Consider the following 17,083-nt stretch of genomic DNA (forward strand, 5'->3'; position numbering starts at 1 on the left):
GACAGCCACTGACTGAGCAGTTTCCTTTAGAGTCCTTTCATATCTTTTTTTTATAAAACATTCCATTTATGCATGAAATAATTATAAAGTCATAAATAGCAATGCCAGCTTTCCCCACAAACACACTGTGGTTCCAACTACTGCAAATATAAACAAAAGGGAGACACCAGTGCCAGCTTCTCTTATTTAATGGATTGCCAGGCAGTGAGATTATGCATAAAGAAGGCAAATACAATTCTACCCTAATCCCCATCACACACATTCACTAACTGGAGCTAAACATGCCAGATTAATAACCCAGTCTTAACTACATCCACTGCCAGCCACTTCATTAATACAAAATGGGTACAAATAGGACATTGGCAGCACACAATTGCTCTGTTTAGGGTAATGCCCAGCTGGCCAGTTGCCTTCACTTACACAAATAGATCAATGGTACCTGAAAAGCTGCTCCCAGCCCTGGGAGGCAATTTTCGAATTGGGGCACTGATCCGTGGAGCTTCCTGTACTTCTGCCAAGGCCATGGTATCTGTTACAATGGGATAGCCAAATGAAAAAAAAAATGTCAATTAAATCTAAATCAGGTGCCTTATTCACTTGGTTTGGCCTACTTCTGTGCCTAGAATTTGTAGCGTTCATCTGTAATTGAAACTGGATAGCACATTAAATGATGCAGAGCATGTAATGTGATCTATATCAGTTTGTATTTCATTGTGACTGATTTATTTAGCAGGTTTATATGCATATGTTAAGCAGTACACAAGTGTATTTGTTGTGTTACTGTCACCAAACAACTACCCATTGAGTTGGGAACCATCAAAGTTATGTTTATCCTCTCAAAAGAAACCTCTCCTTGGGGGTTATTGTGGGTGCAGGTCCTAGGTGAAAGTGAATTAAGCACCTGAACCTATTGCCCATGACCCCATTTTGGCGATTACTGTGAATGATGATATATATATATATATATATATATAATTTACAGTCTGGTCATTTCCCTATGGGACCAGACTGTAAATTATATCCTTATAAACGGCACATTCTGACATCAGAACGCGCCATTTATAACAAGGGCCTCCAGGCCACCAAATTTGACGCATCGCGTCGGAATTTGACGCCGCGTGTCCGAATCAAAATTTGACGCCGGCGATCAAAATTTCTATGCCGACCCCTCCTGACCCCCCATGTTAAATGTCTTTCATTATTTATTTAGAAACATATTAGTTATGCATCGACGTTTCAGTTCATTGTTTAGAACCTTTCTCAAGATGCTTTTGCATCCGTTAGATATATAGTATATATATCCATTTTCCTTCCAAAAAGTATGTTGGGTAACGGAGCATAAGGGGTAGCATTTATTGCACGGTAATTCTTCTCTTTTTATCTGAACCCCTCAAGGGGTTCCAGAGTCACTTTGTCTTCTTCCTTATGTCTGCTATTTCTCTCACTAACGCATACACTGTATTCGGTTGTGCACAAACTGTCACTAACATTGTTTGCCTAGCAACGTTTTTGGCGCCAATTAACGTTTGTGGGTTTAAATTCTGTGGGATTATGGGCTGTCTGGCTGTTTTGTATTCTCCTGATGAAGATCCCAGTTAGGGATCGAAATGTTGAGTTCAAATAAAATAATTTATTTTACTTGCATAAAACCAGCCCCGTGAGTGCAAACAATGCTCAAAAAAAGTGCACGGTAGTAATGATAACCTCTGTCTGTACTACTGATTGGTTTTGATACAGTATATGTATAAGTCCATTAATAAAGACAGTTAAAGAGTCTAATGTTTCCTAACCATGTTAAAATATGATATTCTATGGCACTGGTTCCCAGTGAAGGAGTTGCCTCTATTGGGGAGGGCTCAGCCTCAATGTCAGTTAGGGTAAGATCTGGGCAGAATGCCTATAAACTTGAATGCTCAGCCTTAGGGTTAGGCCACACTGGGCGTTTTTGTCTCCGCAAAGACAAGGCGATTAGTCGCCAGGGGCCAAATCCCCCAGTGTGGCCTTACCCTTAGTAGGTAGTAAGTAGGTAAGATTTGGGGTGAAAACGTATTTGTTGTCTGACTGATATTTACCTGCTTATATCTGTAAGTTTGATAACAGGTAAGGGTCCTGACCAAAGCTTGAACCTCAGGGAACCAAGGGATTTTGAATTGAAAGTTATAAAAACACTGATCTGTGGCAATTAGTGAGTAGAGAAAGAAGGATCCTGCTGTCATCATAACTCATGAAGCTCCAATTTAGATAAGCATAATTGCCAAAGAGATTGCATCCTGAAGTCTTGATGTTAAAAAATCTCAGCCAGCTTTAAGGTCAAATCACCTCTAAAGAGCAGGATGCCCTTGTATTAGTGAATACCTTGTTGTAGGCTGCCCCTCAGTGTTACTAGGAGAAAGGTACAAATCTTTACCTAATCTCATTAAACACACACACACACAATCCTTTGTAATCCCCCTCATAGAGAATAATGCTTCCCAGCTGAGTTAATTGAATTATCCATACAAGGCATGGTTTACCCGTGTTGCCTCCTTTTACCATCCAAACAGGGCCTAGGTTTGAATCAACTTGGCTGAATAAATATAAGGGCAGAAAAAACATTCCTAGTTTAATATAGTTTAATATATTAACAAAGTATCCAGTAGAAATTGCACAGTTTTCTATAGTAACTTTTTAATAACTTTTAATAGTTTTTCTTCTATCATCCTGTTACAAAAAAGGCAGAATACTAAGGCCAGGGCTACACATATTTAAGAAAGCAATAGATAGACTGGAGCCAATAACCACGGGATATTAAGATAAAAGAAAGTCTTTATTTCCAAGCATCTTTAAAAACACAGACAGGCATTCTCCTGAGACTGTTCAACTAAACCATAGCGTGTCTAGTCACCTGACGCGTTTCGTGCCTCTCTTTGGCACTTCATCAGAGGTGGAGTCTGTTCCTGGCTCTCTGTCTTATATAGTGAGTACAATTAAAACAATACACCCATTAAAATTAGCATATTACACTTGTGGTTTGTTTTCAGGCTATATTTTCTCTATTTTCTCTGTATATCTGTGGGAACGTTTAGTCAAAATTTATATAATAGTCAGAATCTCAATAAATAAAAATTATTCTAGTATTTTAAATTCACTTTAGTTTAAAGGAAGCATGAAACCTCCCAATCACTATTTAATCCCTGTGGAAGGCGTGTTTTTAATGTGAAAATCCAGTATACCTCCCTTTGATCTATTTTTTTCTGCAAATCTCCTCCTCTCACTCCTAGTTTAACCAGTTCTATACCTTGGAATTTTATTAAGTTGAAATTACCATTATGATTTAACATGATATGTTTGCTTACAGCTGATACCCTCCTATGGCTATGACTAATGTGATCAAGGTTATTCAGATTAATGGGTGTGAGGTGTTCTCGTACCCGTTCTTTTAAAGATCGGCATGTGCGACCCACATATTGTATGCCACACTCACACGTTGCTAAATAAATGAAACATTTAGAGTCACAGTTAATGTAACTACGTATGGGGTAATTCTTTCCAGTTACAGTGCTATTAAAGCTTTCCTTTATCATTATGTGTTTACAAACCTTACATTTGTTTTTGCCGCATTTATAGCACCCATTTTTGTTTAACCATAGATCACTTCTTTTTCTAGTTTTTTTGTGTAAGTATAAACTGGGGGAGACATCACTTGCAATGGTTCTATTACGTTTAAATACATATCTGATATTATTCAGGACCGATTGGTCCAGCAGTGGATCCATTCTAAGGACGTCCAATCTTCTATTAATTATTTTCTTGATCTGATTTGCCTGACTGCTAAAGGGAGTAATAAACAATGTTGATTTTTCATTAAAGTGTCTTTGCGAATTATTTATTTTGTTAGCCTGCTTATTATTAAATTGCAAGTGATGTCTCCCCCAGTTTATACTTACACAAAAAAACTAGAAAAAGAAGTGATCTATGGTTAAACAAAAATGGGTGCTATAAATGCGGCAAAAACAAATGTAAGGTTTGTAAACACATAATGATAAAGGAAAGCTTTAATAGCACTTTAACTGGAAAGAATTACCCCATACGTAGTTACATTAACTGTGACTCTAAATGTGTCATTTATTTAGCAATGTGTGAGTGTGGCATACAATATGTGGGTCGCACATGCCGATCTTTAAAAGAACGGGTACGAGAACACCTCACACCCATTAATCTGAATAACCTTGATCACATTAGTCATAGCCATAGGAGGGTATCAGCTGTAAGCAAACATATCATGTTAAATCATAATGGTAATTTCAACTTAATAAAATTCCAAGGTATAGAACTGGTTAAACTAGGAGTGAGAGGAGGAGATTTGCAGAAAAAAATAGATCAAAGGGAGGTATACTGGATTTTCACATTAAAAACACGCCTTCCACAGGGATTAAATAGTGATTGGGAGGTTTCATGCTTCCTTTAAACTAAAGTGAATTTAAAATACTAGAATAATTTTTATTTATTGAGATTCTGACTATTATATAAATTTTGACTAAATGTTCCCACAGATATACAGAGAAAATAGAGAAAATATAGCCTGAAAACAAACCACAAGTGTAATATGCTAATTTTAATGGGTGTATTGTTTTAATTGTACTCACTATATAAGACAGAGAGCCAGGAACAGACTCCACCTCTGATGAAGTGCCAAAGAGAGGCACGAAACGCGTCAGGTGACTAGACACGCTATGGTTTAGTTGAACAGTCTCAGGAGAATGCCTGTCTGTGTTTTTAAAGATGCTTGGAAATAAAGACTTTCTTTTATCTTAATATCCCGTGGTTATTGGCTCCAGTCTATCTATTGCTTTCTTGGATGTTGCCAATTTGCCAGGTGCGGAGTCCGGCTGACTGAGGGCCACCACGAGGACAGATGCGGACCAGTCGCGTGTGAGTAATAAATACCTACACATATTTAAGTCAAAGAAAGAGTAGGTAGCACCATCCATTGATAGAGATTTAATACCAATTAGTGGTGTGCAAGGTCATATGGCATATATAGTTAAACAGAAAAGGAAAAAAGTATGACCCATAGCATTGCACCTTCCCACTCTTTTAATCTGAGGTACCAATGGTAAAAGATAAAACGTAACTTTTACTAGTAACCATCTAAAATTGATATGAAATGAAAAAGTATATATTAAATATATTAAAAGCAAGGTTAGGTACGGAAGCTGAATAGACACGAAGTCAGCAGCTAATAAACGGTTATCAAGAATTGAGATAGTTGTATGGGTTTTTATTCACAGTGATAGCTGTTTCCCCACATCTATTCTCAACTGCAGCAAAGTGCTGGTGACCCACGGTATGTGAGCGGACCGGATGGACCGGATGGTATTGCGGGTCAATGTGTAACCTTGTATATAATTGGGCCAAAGTATGGCAACACACAACTATGCTTACAAGATAGTTAACTATACTTGGGTATATATACACGTGGATATGATTGACATAATGTCAACTCGGGTAAGGTTGCAGCGAGGAGGGATTATCGAGCCCAGTCTTCTACACCCTCCCAGATCATCCTTCACAACCATTCCCTGTATCGCAACTGTAGGAGAGTGTCGGCGTGATCAGAGGAGGAGCGACCTGCCGGTATCGAGTGCGCTACCCGTTTCCTCCTGCACCACCCTTCCTTTAAAGTCGGATACCTGTGCTCAGTTCTTTGGTCCAACTTTAAAGGAAGGGTGGTGCGGGAGGAAACGGGTAGCGCACTCGATACCGGCAGGTCGCTCCTGTCCACCGATTATTGTACGCTCTCTAATCCTGATTCCGGCCTGTCTGACTATTCTAATCTGCTTGTGCCGGTCCGGCCTGCCTGTTCCTGGTGGTATTCTTCCTTCCAGTATCCTTGTGAGACGATCGTGCCCCTTTGCTCGTCCAGAACCTTTAGCTTTGCTCCTCTCTCAAATAAGACCTGGCGGGATCCGATTAACCAAGGTCTCCTCCCGAGGTGAAAGGCGGCGGTTAAAGGCAGACGTGAGAGCCGAGATCAGGGAGCTTAGCTTGGGTTCTGGAAATAGGGTGCCTAACGTGACAGTTAGTTAACCTAAAATGTAATCTAAAAGGGCTGAAGTGACTGTATCTGTCTAACAGAACAGAACCCAACTTCCTGCAGCTCTCTAACTCTGAGTTAGTCAATGGCTTTAAGGGGGGCCACATGGGACATAACTGTTCTGTGAACTTGCAATTGATCCTCAGCATGCAGGCTGGTTAGATTCAAAAGCAACAGTTATGTCCCATGTGCCCCCCCCCTCTCAAATCACTGATTGGTTACTGTCTGGTAAACCAAAACGACCAAAAAGAGCTGCAAAGCAGTAAGTACTGTTCTTGTTATTATCCGCTCACGCCAACCTTTATACATTACATTTTTGCCTAACTATATTGAAAACATTTTTTTATTTTGCACAGCCTATCTATTTACCCAGTTATTATTTTTATACTGAACAATTCCTTTAAGATATGAAGATTCCAATTACGGAAAGGTTGATTATCCAAAAAAATCCAGGTCCCGAGCATTCTGGATAACAGGCCCCATACCTGTATAGCTACTAATTCTAAATCCCAAACGTTGTGCCATTACAGTAAAGCTTTAGGTTCTTAATTCATCTACTTATTTGCATTGCATACTTTGTATTCCTAATTCCTGTCAATATATACCCACTCTTCACTTATATCCCCCTTAAAAATAAACCCATATGCTTTTTTACAATTTCAAATATACACAAGACCCTTTGATAATTTTCATAATTGTTTTTTCTAATGCAGCTCATGTCATCTTAATTCAGCTCTCTCTACTTCAGAGCGACCCCATTCAACTTGCCCCCACTTAATGCCACTCTCATATAACTACTGCACATAAGATAACTTCATTGCTCCAGTTAGATCCCAGCCCATAGCTGACAGTCACTTACCTGTACCCTCTAGTTCAGGGGTCCCCAACCGCCGGGCCGCGGCCCACTTCTGCACTGGGCCGATGAGCCGAGTACGCAAAAATGAGGCAACCCGAATTGGACGCCGGTGAGTCCCAAATTGCCGACCCTCGCCGTCCCCAACCCCACCCCCCGGTCCTTGCAAAAAAAACATTTTTTGCACTGGTCCCCAGTCCAAAAAACTTGGGGACCCCTGCTCCAGTTTACATCTAGTTTACATCTTTTTAGCAAGTTTGTTTTGCTGTTTCCAGTCTATCTATGGGTGCAGAGCCCTGTAATTTACACCAACAGTACAAGGTAACTTGTCTGGAATTACCAATATAAAGATATGAAAGCACAAAGATCCTCCCAATAGCCAAGCAAAAAGTTGACAGAATAGCTAACTTAATTGTACTCAAGTTTGACTTCTTTCAGTATTTTCTTCTTCCTGACACTTTAAAACTTGAAACCATTTCATCCTGTCTCTCTTCTCTCACTCTGTTCTCTCCTCCTACTTCTACATTAAAGTTTTCAATTCAATTTCTTATAGGATTCTCTTTTATTTTGTCACGTTACATATTCTCTGTTCTACCCATTCACTAGTTTATAATTCTCTACATTCTCCTCAAGTTTATACCACATTTTTTATCTTGAATATACTCTGTCTTATTCATGACTTGATCCTTTCTTTTTCCTCTTTTTCCTCTCTTTCTTATTCTATAAGCACATTACTTTTTTTTAAAAAATATACTTCCTTCTGTCCCAATTTCATTACCTTTCTGTCCTGATATTAATTTTAATTTTAGTTTATCAACACTCTTTCTCATTTTAGACTTAACAGTTATTTTCCTACTCGCACTCTTCTTTCATAATAAGCACCAAACAGATAATCCAATCATTTGGCCCTAGTACCAACTATTGATTCATAAATGCTGCTATGCCAGCCATCTGATCAAAAACTGCATCAATGTGCAGCTGCGGTCCTAAATCTGACTGAAAAATCAAACCTGCCCAATTGACATCTGGATGTTTTTTGGCTATATATTGGATGAGTAGCTCTTTATAAGGGCCCCACACTGGGGTAGATAAACTGAAGTCTGAAGGGGCAGAATTAGCAGTTAAAAAAAAGAGAATCAAGCAAGCAAAGAGTAAAAAGAAGCACACAATTAAATATATATGAAATAATTATGCAAGCCCTGATTATCTGTTCATCCAATCATCACTGATAGATCATCAGTGATCATCGCCAGATAGTGTGTATTCCAAACCACAAAAAGTGCCATCCATAAATTTCCTAACAGCAAATTTCAGGGTATCTTCATGTTAATAAAAATATACGCAGTCAAAAGGAAAGCTTGTTAGTAACATTTATCTGCAGCAGCTTTGTGATCTAGAGTTTTATTCAATGAAAGGCATTCAGAAGATGGGGATTCTATAAATTTGCCTTTTAAATTACATAGGGATTTTAATCCAGGCACTAACAATACATTTCTAAGGCCTTTTAACATATGATCAGTTACATGTGATCAGCAAAACACCTGTCTAAACAGTCACAATAGGTCAAAGGATACATCTACCCTTAAAAATCTGTGCGGTAATCCTGATATTAGCAGTCAAAAGGGGTGTGATTGGGGTTGTGGATTATGGATATTATAGATCAAAAATTGTTATCCAACGGTCTACTGTCTCTTATTACCTGTAATTGAATTGTGGTCCTACATAAAATTGTCATCTGCAGTTGTGCCGAATATTGGATGAGGATGTCTTACATTGTTGGGTTTTTGAGGATACAAAGGGATTTGCTGTACATTGAACATCTGTTAAGGCCTATGATTTACACATAGTGTTGATCTTCTACTATTTTAAATATAATAGATACTACACAGATGACCTGTTTCTGTAGTTTGGGCGTGAGGAGAACTTTGCTTATTCAACAATACAAAATAAGCATCACTTTAATACTCTTCAAACTTAGATCATTCTACATTATACCTGGGAGTACCTCAATTTTCTTGATGTAATTGTCTAAAAAGACACGATTGGGGAGGCTTATTTCCATTTTAAAATTAACCAAAAAGCAATAGACAGAAATACTGCAGAAACCACCCAAAGCACCTTTTGAAATCATTGCCTAAGTTATAAATGTTGATTTAATTACTAGCGAAAAAACACAAGGGGAAAAAGGAAATAAGGAAATAATGAGCAATCAATCTAGAAATGGGGTACATGTGATCAAAGGTTGGCCCTGCCAGCTTAATCAGACTAAATGTAAAAATGACATGGTGTATTAAGCATATGGTCTTCATACACTACTAACTAAAACAATCTTTATTTATTATTGTCCAAAAATCAATACAGATGTGGGGCTGTCTAAATTGGTCAATGAAGGCTTAATTTTGAATAGAAACTCCAATGGACCTGCTAAACAAATATATGCCTTTGATCAAGCGTGACAATTACAGAATCAGAGCATTTAGCTGTGGAAACCAGGCAAGAACTAGCGATAGGCAAGAGAGGCACGTGCGCAATGGCTGGGGGGGGGGGGTTTGGAGGGGCAACAAAGTAGTGGGAGTACATCAGGGGGCATGCAAAACAAGAAACAGTGGGGGGAGTTTGCATGCAGTTCCAAGTTGTGGCTGTGTGTGGTCATCGGCTAAGTAGTATTGCAGGTTCCAATACTACTTGGCCTGACTCTGGTGGGAAACCTGTGCAGTAATCTAATGTTGAACTAAACACTTTCATTGCTTTTTAACCAGTATCTACCCTCCTTAATTCCTCCTGCCCCCACTTAACTAACTGCCCCCTTTCAACACACTTGATGGGCAAAGTCAAAGCTGTCGCATGAACAGATACAAGACAAGCTGGCACTGGTTAGCACCCTAAAGTAAAAGACTTAACACAATTAGTGGTTTTAAAAGAATTCCAGTTTATTTTACATCTTCACATTGAATAGCCTTATGTGCTTTGTGCTTTCAGGGGGGGCACGCAACTTGTAATACTATTTATTATGATTATTGAAGATTTAAAATACACTAGAATTCTTTAAAAACCACTAGCGGCTTAAAGTCTCCTACCCAGTGTCAGACTGGCCCACGGGATACCAGGAAAACTCCCGGTGGGCCCAGATGTCAGTCAGCCCTCATGCTGCTTAATATTTGGTATATTTTGTGGTCATTCTTAATTTCTATGAGAACAAAGAAGCTAAAATGGAATAATAGATTATAGTAGTATAGTGTATAGCATACTAGAGACAAGAGACTAGGAGAATAGCAGTTGAGTGAGGAGAGAAAAAATAATAGTACTGAGAGTGGGCCCTTGGTCTAAGGTTTTTGGATGGGCCCCTGGTGTCCCGTCCGACACTGCTCCTACCTGACCAGTTCCAGCCTGACCTGTTCCTGACCAGTGCCAGCCTGTCTTATATCTGTTCTTGTGAATTATCCCTGTGTTGAAGGTATTGGCATGTGCACCTAGTAATCTTACATCCCCTCCATATGGTATTGGACTATTTTTGTGCTATTTTTCAAGTTCAGAGCTGCACTTGGTGGCCTTTCCTGTTTTGTAGTAAAATTCATTGACAACTGAATGTGAGGTTGAGGATGCATCATGCCATCATTAATGCTGCACTGGAGCCTAAAACAAAGAAGGAAACCAAGCAGGAAATTTCTGAGCAACCTGTCATACAACAAACTAAACATTTAATTCCTGTATTTGAAGTAAGCCAAAGACCAGGTCCTCCAGCCCATATCCTCCATGAGTTAGTGAATAGTGATGATCACTACCTATTGCTACTAAAAAAGGCTGGACTAGGTGGTGTCAGTGACCCTTTGTAATAAAAATGTTTTTCTGCAATAGATGATCACTATGTGTATATGATTTATCTTGAATGTGTTACAAGTGATGCCCATGCATATGTTGCTATTAAGGACTATAATATAATAGCAAGTTAACTAAAAGAATGAGAATGTATTGCTACAACAATTATGTACGTACTAGTACATACGAATATACATTTCTTACACTTCTGCATTTGATATATGGGATAATGAATTGGGATTTAAATCTATTTTAACCACCGAAGCACTATAAATTTGACTTCTATGAGATAATGTCCTATCGATGTTTAATATGCGTATTTAAATTGGTTACATTCACTTAGTTAAGTTGATAAAGTTCGCAAGATTGACCAATACATCATGTCATTTGTACACATTAAAGAAGAAAGCAGGGCCGACTGGCGCTCAATGGATCCACAGGACCAGAGAAATTGAATTAAAAGAATATTTTATTTATACAAAGTTAAAAGTATATAAATCTGCATCTCCATCCACCCTACACGTTTCGCACCAATTTAGGGCGCTTAGTAATGGGCGCTTAGTCATTTGTACACATTGCCAAGAATACACAGCTTTGTTTAAAATGTTGTACTGATGGTTATTTTTCTGCTATATACCATATATATTTGTTTTAAATAAAGTATGTGTGTTTGGATTTCTTACCTTCCTCACAGTTTGTTCCTCTGTATCCTGGGCAGCATCTCCATTCCAGCAATGTCACTGTCTTATAGCTGAGTCTGTATGTCGGTCTGGCAACTGTTCTATAACTGGGCAGTTTGCATGATAGGGATTCATCAGTAAGATAAAAGGTGAATAAAATATACACAGAAGACTATTGATTATATGGCACAGAAACAAAATAAAGTACAGCTGCAAAAGGATCCATAAAGCCTGGCTATTTTTGGCAAACATGTTCTTACCTCCCTCCTGAGCAGCCTGATGCCCAGTGGCAGTTCTGATACACTCTCTGCATGAAGGTGCCATTCTGAACTTGGCATGAAACTGTCCGACTCACAGGCACTGAACACCAATTCCTTTGAGAAAAAGGCATGCAATTAGAAAAGGATTAGATGTAATGTAATGTGTGATATTTTTCCTTTTTCTTGTGAACACACTAGAATTCAAAAGAATTAACATTCATAAAAACATATATATCCTGATACACAAGTTTCTGTGAACGATCTGCTATTATTGCCCCAAGGGAGTGGGGTTTCTTTCACAGCTGGGGTGGGGGGGGGAAGGAGAGGTGTGCCAAAAAAGAGGTAGACTGAGTTTAAGACTGCTCCAGGGGTAAACAGACAACTCACCCTATTAAAAAGACCCTGCAGTTATAAAGGTGTGTTTTGTAGGGTGTGTTTAGGATGGAAAAGCAATTTGACTCATCTGTAGATAGAGGGAAAAATTTATGCAAATAAACAGAGAAAGGAAATATGAGGAAAAAGTATAAAATCATTTAAGGCACTAAACACCACTTGAGAGCTGAAAGGAGGTTCAAGACCTAGGGGCAGATTCACTAAAGGGTGAATAGTCACCTGGAACCGCTTCACACCCATCGCTACGCTTCGCCATGTGAAAATTTGATCAGACAACTCATTCACTAAAATGTGAAGTTTAGTCGTGGGCGCCGAACACTGGCGAATTTTCGCTAGCGTTACTTTGGCAATGTGAGCAATTCAAATTGAAGATGCGCCAGCGTTCATTTCTGCCAAGCGCAAATTCGCTAGAGGTCTTGCTCTCAGGCTAATTTGCATACAGTGAGAAATTTAAAGTTGAATGGACATTTCCACTGTTAATTACACATGTCCAGGGAAACTTAATAAAGAGAATAGAGTTGTTAAAATGCCCTACACATGAGCCCACAGTATAGTACCGTATGTTCCATATGGTAGAAAATGTATGGGGGATACCGGTTACAACCAAAAAAATTTTTTAGGACTTTTGCAGGCTATCACTCTGAAAAAATTAAAAGACACCAGCGTTTTTTGAACTTTGATGCTTTTTCCAATCACAGAATATTATGTAAGTAACAGAAGATTGAGGAAGATCTATGCACTCCAGTGCACTTCACCTGGTCTGAGCTGGCGAAGGCAAGTCTGGCGAAAGAGGTAACGTATAGTAAAATCCGCATTTTCGTGAATTTGCAGAGTAACGCCAGAGCGAATTGTCACCTGGCGATAGTGCTAGCACCTATCTCTTTTCCTATCGAATTTTTGCCTGTGCCAATTTGTTATGTTCCTGCGGGCAGTAATGCTAGCGAATTGTCACCAGCACTTGCCACTTCTCCCTTTAGTAAATCAACCCCCTAGTGATGGTTACTAAAGTGCAATTTTGTTTCAGGTAGTAGAGGAAGTATTCTGCAAGCAGTCTGTTGGGAGCATAACATGATTGATAGCAAAAAGTATATTGTTAGTACAAAAGATAGAAATGGTAAGCATAAGCCATAAGATTGAAATCAAAGTGTACTGGAATGTGAAAAATTAATTGCAAGGGGTGTATTAGAGTGGTGGCTGCTGTGCTGTAAGCAGTGTATTAGAATTGTCGAAATTGGACAGACAACAGCATATCAGGAGGATAATATGGGGCTACAAAAAGTATATCCAGAGAATAGCAGTAGGACTGCAAGCAATGTATAAACAGGAGAGTAATGGCACATGGCACTGCAAAAAGTGTATCAGGAGGGAGTAAATGTTATAGGGGTCTTAGACAATAATATCCACTGTAGCAGGAACCAATGTAAATGATGTATAATCTTTGTGCAGCTCCGCAAAAATGTAAATGCGGATTTTACTATACGTTACCTCTTTATAAATACCAGGAAATAAAAAATAGCGCTACTTATTATGAATGCAGCACTGTACAGCAGAACTATAATTGATAGAACAAACAGGGGTTAGTAAATAAAAAAAATTCAAATATAGATGCTGTCATACTTTGAAACCCTTTTAACCCACATGCAAAGCTACAAATATTCCTTGTAGTACAAAGGTTGTTACACCCTGATTAATCTTAAAAAATACTCAAGTATGCAATTGCCATAGGGCTAGCACATATACTCTGTGGTGTAATTTCCTCTGGAGGTCAAGAGATTACATTCTACTCTTAATTCTACACTGCACCTTTTGATGAATTCATTACACATCTGTGTGCATAGCTTCCTTATAACACATTTATTCATATTTGCCACATGGTGTTGTGTGTTTAAAATGATATACAACAGTTAGAGTTGTGAAGCCAGGAATCGTAAGCCATTTATTTACAGTACTGACAGGAGAAGATATGAGACCTCCAGCAGGATATGCATTGTTAGCACGCAAAAAAAAAGGAAAAAAGGAGAAAGCATTAACTCTTTATATTGCAGAAAGCAGCTGTCGACACATTTAAACTGCCAGAATGAGAATTATTGAGTCTACTTGGCTACATTCAAATCAAGTCTGTTAAACCAATAGGTGGAACGAGCAATGATTTGTACAAACCACACTGTCTCAACATAATGAACTACATTGTTTAACCTTTATGTAAAGAGGCCAAAATCGAAAAGAAAATTCTCAGTTCTAGAAGGTGATTAGTTGTAGAGCTGAAATTCCAGGTGACTTAGGACAAGCATCTAATTGCCTGTGTAGGTGCCAAAAATAGATTTCAAATGTATATACAACACAGACCTGTCATGTCTAAAGAAAAATCTGTATATAACACTGACTACAAATATTATGGAAATACTCTAACAAAGAAATGAAGTTGCTACATTGCATATTAACCTGGTTACCTTCTAGGCGTGGAGAGTGACTCCCTGGATTTCGGTTGCAGTACGGGTGAATAGCGGTACTGGGTGTTGGGTGCCCATGTGCACATACCTTTGTCCAGAAAAGCACAGAGGCAGAGCAGAATGTGCCAACCTGAGCAGCAGGGCAACCACAATTTCATGGTTCAGTGGTCCAGTAGATTCTAGGATTGTGTCCTGTTTAGTATGTCCACAGCTGCAAAGTGTGAGGCGCTGTGCATAGGAAAGGGTTAAACAATTTCTAGTGTTTCCTTCTCCATGAAGACAGGTAATTCACAGCATGCGTCCTAACCCTTCATGGGAAAACTGGCTCGGGATGCTCAATAAAAACCACCCTTAGAGTCACTGAGGACAAATCCTGCCTCCAGCCAGCACTGAGTGAGTAGTCTAACTCCCCCCCAGCCTCCTTTTCCTTTCTCACAATGTGCCCCCCACACTGCTCAGAGGAACAGAGAAAAGTAATCTGAACAGAGTCTGCCTACTTGTGCTGGACCGGCTTGGAATTCCCTAACAATTGAGAGTTTTTTAAATCTCTGGGATAACACCGCCTCTTATCCTCTGTATTTATTTTTCTCCTCCTCTAACCTACCCTCCTTTCCTTCCCCTCCTTTTCACTTCCTTCATTTTTTCTTCTTCCCTCTTTGCTTTTTTCTTGTTTTTTTTAATACCTCCTCCCCCCCTACCCACTCTCCTGTTTCTCCACCCCCCTGTGTCCTTTTTTTTATTCCTCTCTAAAACATTGAGACAATTCATGTCCTTTGTGAACTGTTTTAAAATGCACAGGATCAGTCTGTCCCATTTCTGCCCCTTGCTTCTTTTCCCACTCATTCTTTCCCTCGGCTCTTCTCTTTTTAGCCACCCCCTCCCTAGCTCTTTCTGTCTTCCCCCCTTTACTATATATAATTCTAGGACCTGTAATTATTTTCTCACAGAACAGTAAAGTCTGCTTTGAGAAAAACTGTGGTTTTAGTCAACATTTGTGTCTCAAAAATAGATGTTCAAAATACCAACAAAGCCACAAAGAACAGACATACTATGTAAAAATGAACTAGAAAATAACTTGTTCACTTTGTCAGTTTCTCTAGCGCATACCTCCAAACATTTTGGGAATAAAAAGAGGGACAAAAAACTTGCCGCACATAGAGCGCCAATTTTTAGACCACACCCATTTTTGTGGTCACACCCCCTAATTGCCATGTTCATTTTCCAAAATTTGGCAGGTTATGAAAGTTTGAACATATTTCTGTGTTTTTTTTTCCAGTTATTACAGTTTTGCTAATGAAGGTGAATATCCTTTTGAGCTGTGAGTCTAACTTTTCCCAAGGGACCTGTTATCTTATATTGTAACAATTATTTGCTTATCTTGAAATTGTTACAAAAGTATCTTATCTGCTGCTGTGGCTGTTCTGCACTCTCTGCCAAAATCTACCTAATTTAGAAACTTTGTGTCTTTTTCTGGCTGTTCAGTGCAGAGAAAAACGGGACTTTCCAGTACAAACAAGGGACTGCGGGTTGAGCTGTCAAAAGAGGGACTGTCCCTCAGAAAATGGGACATTTGGGAGGTATGCTAGTGGGTTAGTGAGCTAGTCTCTTCATGTCAAGGTCCGTGTCAGCAAATGGGGCGACAGTCACAGATCCAGTCACACATGTAAAGGGTGCTGTTGGTCAACCAGGCTGGCAGTTTTTAATGATCTCTTTAATAAGTATGCTCAAAAAGAAAGCCTGGTCTCTGTAGGACCCCCCAATGGCAAAAGTGGACTTTCTGTTAAAGCAGGTGTCAGTTGACCCCTCCAGGTTGCTACATGACCAGAAGGGACTCCTTTCAATATGCTCACAATTCTTCCTGAGAGTGTCACAGTATCTCTTGTGAAAATGCAGATAACGTGTTATAATACACAAAAGCCATGAATATCCTGTAACTTATATCCTTATAAACAGTGAGTTCTGATGTCATCAGTTATAAACGGTGAGTTCTGATGTCATTTCTGTCACATGACTCACTGAGACTTGTGTATTATAATAAATAAAGTACCCCCTGTTGCAAAATATGAGGATATTAGAAGTAACCACAGAGTTTCATGACCTGTATAAAAACACTCAGCCTTCGGCCTCGTGTTTTTATACAGTCATGAAACTCCTCGGTAACTTGTAATATCCTTATATTTTACAAAAGGGGGTACTTTATTCACTATATAATGTTGATGCATCAGCAGTTTGGTTGCTCAATGTCAATACAGTTCAGTTCCCCCATACCCATTATTGGCAGTGTGGGTATTATGGCTACATAATAGCTACATGCAAAGCAATACAGGGAATGCACATTGACTGTTCACATGCACACACATATGATTTCAAATACAATGAGGCCCAAACAACTCCCACAGGCCTACTGTGATGTCTATAACAATGCAGCTGCACAATATTAACAAATGACCACAAGTGAACTTTAGCTCCAATATGGCACCTATATACATTGATGGTGAACTTCTGGAATTAAATGAATTTAAATGCAATCTGCAGCCCAGCAATTTGCATTTTTT

The 17,083-nt window shown here is 39.0% G+C and overlaps 1 protein-coding gene across 6 annotated transcripts in view; it reads right to left on the bottom strand.

Moving 5' to 3' along the window:
- The window catches only part of emid1.L (EMI domain containing 1 L homeolog), a 43,139-nt gene extending 27,981 nt beyond the window's left edge, over positions 1 to 15,158 (bottom strand). For 2 of the 6 annotated variants that reach the window (XM_018263418.2, XM_018263589.2), the window contains exons 1-4: positions 14,529 to 15,154; positions 11,686 to 11,799; positions 11,429 to 11,532; positions 440 to 529 (exon numbers count right to left, since the gene is read on the bottom strand). In XM_018263418.2, coding sequence (XP_018118907.1) covers positions 440 to 529; positions 11,429 to 11,532; positions 11,686 to 11,799; positions 14,529 to 14,686 — 466 coding nt within the window. In that variant the 5' untranslated portion in view covers positions 14,687 to 15,154. 6 annotated transcript variants of the gene reach the window in all.
- Between the last annotated feature and the right edge of the window lie 1,925 nt (positions 15,159 to 17,083).

The sequence above is a fragment of the Xenopus laevis genome, chromosome 1L, assembly GCF_017654675.1.
Source record: "Xenopus laevis strain J_2021 chromosome 1L, Xenopus_laevis_v10.1, whole genome shotgun sequence".
NCBI lineage: Eukaryota > Metazoa > Chordata > Amphibia > Anura > Pipidae > Xenopus > Xenopus laevis.